Source organism: Sinocyclocheilus rhinocerous, unplaced genomic scaffold, assembly GCF_001515625.1.
Source record: "Sinocyclocheilus rhinocerous isolate Xijiao unplaced genomic scaffold, SAMN03320098_v1.1 scaffold1045, whole genome shotgun sequence".
Lineage (NCBI taxonomy): Eukaryota > Metazoa > Chordata > Actinopteri > Cypriniformes > Cyprinidae > Sinocyclocheilus > Sinocyclocheilus rhinocerous.
Genome location: NW_015645361.1, coordinates 1,084,567 through 1,091,734, shown reverse-complemented (window position 1 = coordinate 1,091,734; position 7,168 = coordinate 1,084,567). Strand labels below are relative to the sequence as shown.

The 7,168-nt window shown below is 35.3% G+C and overlaps 1 protein-coding gene across 1 annotated transcript in view; it reads left to right on the top strand.

Moving 5' to 3' along the window:
- The window catches only part of LOC107705954 (CBP80/20-dependent translation initiation factor-like), a 63,575-nt gene extending 57,765 nt beyond the window's left edge, over nt 1–5,810 (top strand). Inside the window, exons 12-13 of the mRNA XM_016509489.1 lie at nt 507–596; nt 5,737–5,810. Coding sequence (XP_016364975.1) covers nt 507–596; nt 5,737–5,810 — 164 coding nt within the window. The remainder of the gene's footprint in view (nt 1–506; nt 597–5,736) is intronic.
- Nucleotides 5,811–7,168: the final 1,358 nt, after the last annotated feature.

Genomic DNA, 7,168 nt, shown 5'->3' with positions numbered 1-7,168 from the left:
TTCCTCACTCTAGCCCCCGGCCTCTGCTCACTCTAGCCCTCCGGCCGTTCCTCACTCTAGCCCCCGGCCTCTGCGCAAAACGGATTCACACGCGAGGAAACGGGAGCCCACGAGCTCATTTCAAACCCTCGCGCGCGCGTGACATGTCCTCTACGCGCAATACAAGTCCTCGCGCGCGAAGGTTTGTTTAGTCTGTGTTCCTATAAAACACAGGTTTCACCATATATGCATTTGATTTACAGTGTTACTATCAAAATAATGTTCTTTTTAGCAACATCATATGACCCCTTTAAACTTATTTTAGTCACCAAGGCCAAATTTCTCATTTTTTTCTTTGTTAGTTTGTTTAGAAGTCCCTGTATGGTTTTTATGTGTTCTCTTTTCATAGTGAAATAAGTATTTTGTTAAATACTGTTTATTCTTTTGACATTTTCAGCAAATTACAACTTAAATTTCAGTCTGTATCTGAAGTTTGTGGCATTTTTTTGTTCGTTTTGTTCGTTTAGCAGATGCTGGTCATTATTGCATGGAAAAGAGCTGCGTGAACATCCTGCTAAACATCTCCGTTTGTGTTCAAGAAAACAAAGACAGTGAGGGTGAGTGAACAGTGAGAGAGCTGTTCCTTTTACACATGCAAGTCAACCTCTTGTGTAGTGAACCATTTCTATTCTTTTTTTTTATATATAGATTCTCCTCTTTCTAACTTTTTCATTTAAACTCTCAATTATAGATGATATGATAATGAGTGGAAAAGATCCAGAATGACAAAGAGCATTTCATCCTTTCTGTATGGCTCCTTCACACTCACACACACACACTCACACACACACTCACACACACACACACTCTCTCTCTCATGGCGTGTGAATATGATGCAGGCAGGAGCGTGACCGCATGAATTGACGTGCTGTGAATAACAGCTTCCTGTCTCCTAAAAACAGTGTGACGGTGAGCGCTGTCAGCACACCGCTGTTCGCATTTCCCACTCAGTGTGTTTGTGTGTGTGTGTTCTGTCTCTCTGACAGACCGAGATGAGAAAACAGCATCAGCCTTCAACATCACTTTAACTTAAACTGTCTCTTTTTCACTCTTTCAAAATGCAGCTCATCACCGATTCACAGCCAGTGTTTGGAATATCATGCAGTGCACAGTATATACAGTATACTGACTATTTTTCTACCACTTTTTACTAAGTATGTGAAAAGTTTGTCAGCATGTAAAAATTTAAATTTCAAACAGTAGTTTGCTACATTTTTGTTAAAATCAGCAAGTGACTTTAAATTATTATCTCAGATTTAAATACTTTAAGTATTTTTTATATTAAAATAAATGTAAAAAAAAAATTTCTAATATAAATATTAATACTTTTTATTATTATTTTATCATTTAATTATTTTGAAATTATTTTATGATTAATATATTGAAATACTTTTTGTTTTATTATTATTAAATTATTATTACTATATTAAATTTTCTTTTATATTTATTTATTTATTTATTTATTATTAATATTATGGAAATAAATTATTTAAATCTGAGATTATAAATTGAAGCCACTTTCATAATTAAACATGCATAATGTTGACGACATGTGGCAACAATGTAGCAAGCTACTTTTTAAAAATCTTTATTGTTACATGCTATTATTTTTACTGAACATATCGGATTTCAGCCGTCTCATGCATCACACGAGATTTGATCACATTGCATTGTGGGATGCAGTCTGTGTTCCAAAACATTCTTGATAAAGCAAACATTTCCTGCTCTGAAATCTGATTGGATAAGCGGCATTCGGATCTGTCTGCATACTTGAGTGGCGCGGATTGTTGTGTGTGTGTGTGTGTGTGATTGTGAATGAAGGCTGACTGGAGCCAGAACCTCCTCTCTGTCTCTCCCACCCAGCAGCGCTGGAGCCCGAGCACCAAGGACGCGCGTCTGTTCCTCGCCACAATAGACTATTGAGAACACGAGACACAAACAGGCTGAGGACTGACGCCGTCACCGCTGGAACAGACAGACAGATGGACAGACGTAGAAAGGAGCATTTACATGAGCAGATATTTCATTTCTCTGTCCGCTCACCCACAGCATTCCTTTGTGTGGTCACTTTTATCATCTCTCTCTCTCTGTCTCTTTGTCAGCTGCCAGACATTACTGTATTTCTTCAGGATCAGTTCTGGTCATATAAACGTCCTCAGTTTCTGTACTTGTGTGTCTGATGGTGTGAATGTGTAAACTGTCATTCGTCTGACAGAGAGAGAAATAATCCTGTGAGTTACCACGTATAACTTAAACAGTTCTGTGCTGTTATTATTATTCACCTCTCTGGGATACTTGATGCTGATTGGTTAATCACTGCATTCTGCAGTCAAATTTGTAATAAACTAATACGTGAACAGAGGACTCATCTGGTTCCTGTGGTCTTGTCCCGGTGGTCGTCTGAGACAAGGTCTTGTCAATGTGTAAATTGTCATTCGTCTGACAGCCAGAAATAATCCTGTGAGTTACCACATATAAGTTAAACAGTTATGTGCTGTTATTGCTATTCAGCTCTCTGGAATACTTGATTCTATTCACTGCATTCTGCAGTTAAATTTGTTCTAAATAATAATAATAATTAAATTATTATAATAATTTGAATATTATTATAATGATAATTTAAACAATTTAAATAATTAAACTTAAAATAATTAAATTATCAATCTTTAGGATTAATAAATAAACATTGGTGTTTTTATCATATTACTGCCTACTTGAATTGTGTATTACAATGATTTTATTATGTCAGGCACCAAACACCTAACAACACAAACAACTCTTAATCATGGTACAATCACAGTAATGCATAGCCTTTCACGGTTTATTGCTTTTATAATACATCTTTATTATGATGACATATACCTTTTTGTATTTTTTTATGTTTTTGAAAGAATTCTGTTCTTCTCACCAAGGCTGCATTGATTTGATCAAAAATACAGTAAAAGCAGTAATAATTGTGAAATATTATTATAATTTTAAAAAGCTGTTTTCTATGTGAATATATAGTAAAATGTAATTTATTTCTGTGATCAAAGCTGAATTTTCAGCATCATTACTCCAGTCTTCAGTGTCACATGATCTTCAGAAATCATTCTAATATGCTGATTTGCTGCTCAAGAAACATTTCTGATTATTATCAGTGTTGAAAATGAATATTTTTGTGGAAGTCATAATGCTTTTTTTTCAGGATTCTGTAATGAATAGAAAGTTCAACCGAACAGCATTTATTTGAAATAGAAATCTTTTGCAACATTATACATGTCTTCACTGTCACATTTGATCAATGTGTCCTTGCTGAATAAAAGTATTAATTTCTTTATAAAATAAAATATAATCTTACTGACCTTAAACGTTTGAACTGTATATAAGATATAGAAACATAAAAATGAAAGTAATTTGAGTGACTTAATTGTCAATAATAATAATTACCATGGTAAAGAGGGTTGATTTCTCCTGTCAGAAGGTCATTATAATGAAATAGATCATTGACAGCGTGAATACTGTATACAGTGCTTGTGATCATGCTATTGATTAAATGATTATGACTGCTGTGTTGATTAACTGATGTGTTTTAGCTCAGTTCTGATTGACAGCGAGGCGGCAGTGATATGATGTAGGGAGTAATTGAGATTACTCTCTCTCTCTCTCTCTCTACATCTGCTAAACGCAGCTCTTCTTCATTGTCTCCCGCGGTCAAGTGTTGCCCCATTGCTGGGGGTCAGGGGTCACGCGCGCCCATCCCTGCCACGTGAACCAGACAAAGACGCATTCATCACAGCACGCTGACACACACACACACACACACACACACAAACAACTAATCGCTCGCTATCCTCTTTTGACATGCACATCCTCGTTCTCTTTTCATACATACTCTCTCTTTCTCTCTCTCTGTGATATTCTGGCTGACATTGCTGGCGTGGGCAAAATCTTCTACTCTCATACTCTCATCTCTGGCAGAACAGTCCTTTCAGTCCCCCCTACAGTGTGTGTGTGTGTGTGTGTGTGTGTGTGTGTGTGTGTGTGGTCCTAAAATCCTCTGAATTCCTCACATTGGTTAAATGCTTTCAATAGCCTGTTAAATGCAGAATGTATTTTTCTGATCATTGTGTCCCAAAACGACTGAATTTGTTAAGTCAAATCCTTTTTACTTTATATATACACTGCAAAAATGATTTTCTTACTCAGTATTATTGTCTTGTTTTCCAGTACAAATATCTGAACATTCTTAAATCGAGATACATTTACTTGAGATGCAAAATGAAATAAGGTAAGAAGTATTATTTTCTGAAAAATGATTTATTTTTGAAATTATTTTCAAAATTAATTGAGTTTATGCTTAAAACAAGAAAAAAGTTTTCCCTTTAACGTTTATTTTTCTTACCCCGATTGGCTGATTTTATGAAGTATTTATTAAGTATAAACTCACTTACTCAGTGTAACATTAAGGCAATTATTTTCAAATTCAAATTTTATTTGTCACATACATAACCATACATACTATGGCATGCAGTGAAATGCTTTTTTACGACCACTCCGTTACAAAAATTAAAAATGAAGGTATAAATTAAAAAAGAACAAGGGTATTAACTAGAATGTACAGATAGACGAAATTTACAATATAGTCAAATTACTGTTACACTTATATATATTAAAAAATATATCTATAAAAAGGTAGAAACAGACAGAGTAAAATACAAATAAAGTTAAAATTTAATTTAAAAATGTTCAGAAAAAAACCCGTAATATATTAATATCCAAGACTTGATTTTCTTATTTTTTATTTTTATTTTTAATATTTTATTTTATTTATAATATTTTAATATTATTACATTTTGTTTCTCGAGTAAATGTATCTTGATTTAAGAACGTTTAGAAATTTGTACTGAAAAACAAGACAAAAATACTAAGAAAATAATTTTGTTTTTGCAGCATAGCGCTTTATACAGTACAATTCAAACTGTTTCAAAGCAGCTTGACCGTAATAAACAGGAAAATAACAGTGTTAATGCTGATTTCATCTACATGTCAGCAGTAAAGCAGCTCCACAGAAGACTGTAGTGTCGTTATTCAGCTCAATTCAGTTCAATAACAGTGTCAATGTTGCAAAGTCGAGCAGTTATGAAACAAATTCCATTTCAGCTATAAAGCAGCTGTAAAGAAGAAAATAGTGTGATTATTCAGCTTAAGTTTTGTTCTAATCCAAAGTTGTCAGTACAGTCTTGATAATATTTCTGAATATTAATTGCCCTCCCTTTTAAATCAGTGGCAATGCCATATCATTAATATCTTTATTTAAATAGTTCTTATACTAGTATAGTTCATAAGTTGTATGATGTTGATGGTTGCCAAGCAACTTAGCAACATTATGCTGCCTCCTCATTTATTGTCATTGCATTGAAAAGAGCAGCATGAACATTTTGTTAAACATCTTTTTTTTCCCGCAGAACAAGACAATGGGATTGAAGTGACATGAGGGTGAGTAAATTAATGAATTAAACATTTTCATCTCTTAGAGTGACATACATGTTACTTTTAAACGAATATACTGCAAATTATAGGTTCTAGTCTTTGTTATTTTGTGAAATAAACTTACTTTAAAGTGTTTGCATAAGTCAGCTCGTATAAAATCACACTTCACGAAAGGATTTTTTGATTTTCTCACGTTGCGATGTGAATATATGAACCTCTGTGCAGGTCATCAGATTGATTTGATCTGGCTCTCGCCTGCTGAATGGCGTGTGAAGGCCAAACTAAATAAGAACGTGTGAAATCTTGAACACAGTGCAGTATTAGTGAGAACTGATGTCTGAGAGAAACACATGTAAACTCAAGAGTGTGTGTTTGCATTGAAATAATCTGAATAACCACTGAATACTGACCCAAATATGTCATCTCATAGCAAAATAGGGTCTAAAGGTCTTGCTGTTAACGAGTTTAGACTGAGCTCTTAAAGGCAAGGGGGAAAAAAAGCGATATATATACACACACGCATATATACATTTGTCTGCTTTTTAACAAATCGTATAAAGTATCTTTATTAGTGCTGTGGAGTGTTTCTAACTGTGAAGCATCAGCAGCTGAAGTCTTTTTGGTTCTTAATAGAGTGAGTGTGAACATTCATAAGTGTTTCATATAAATTAATGGTTAAGTGTGTGATCTTCGAAATGCTGAAATGATTTCAGAGAAAGTGTAACGCTGTCATGATCTGTTTGTGCAGGATCATGACCAGCCCATCACAGCAACACTGACTCAACCAATGGCATGCGTATGGGGCGTGGCTAACTCTTTGACTGACCAATGACAGATGGGCGGAGTGTTGGTTAAGCTTATATGGTGCAAAAATGACATGCTTCAGCTTTACAGCAAGGAAATTAAAGGTGTGTGTGTGTGAGTGAGTGAGTGAGTGAGTGAGTGAGTGAGTGTGTGTGTGAGTGTGTGTGTGTGTGTGTGTGTGTGTGTGTGTGTGTGTGTGTGTGTGTGTGTTTCCCACTGTCTTCCACTCTTATTCAAGATTTCATTACTAACATACTTAATTGCCAAAGTTTGTCTAAGACTGCGGTCAGAGATTGTGTGTGTGTGTGTGTGTGTGTGTGTAACATTACTAACATACTTAATTGCTAAAGTTTGTCTAAGACTGCGGTCAGAGATTGTGTGTGTGTGTGTGTGTGTGTGTAAGAGAGATTCCAGACAGACCACCCCACTGCCTAGTTTTAGGGGTTCTGTGGTCTCATTCCTCATTTCCTTCTGTTCCAACTCTCTCTCTCACACACACACACACACACACACACCGCGGAGTGTTTCTAACTGTGAAGCATCAGCAGCTCATGTTATGTTGGCCGTCACCATGGCATCGTCATATTCCTCCAACAAGGAGCCCTAGTGAGCTGCAGCGGCCCCAAAAACTGTCCGGACACTCCACGCTTATAAATATATGAAAGTAATTGGATTAAATAACAGAATATTAAACCACCTGTCATTTATTGTAAAGTGATACGACACTAAAACTCTTTTTGAGCAAAGCATTTGACAGAAAGATGTTTGTTCAGTTTACTAATACTTACTGGTGTCTGTACTGTCATTTTCCCTCCAAAACGATGTCATTTCCTGGTGGATGATGTCTTACATA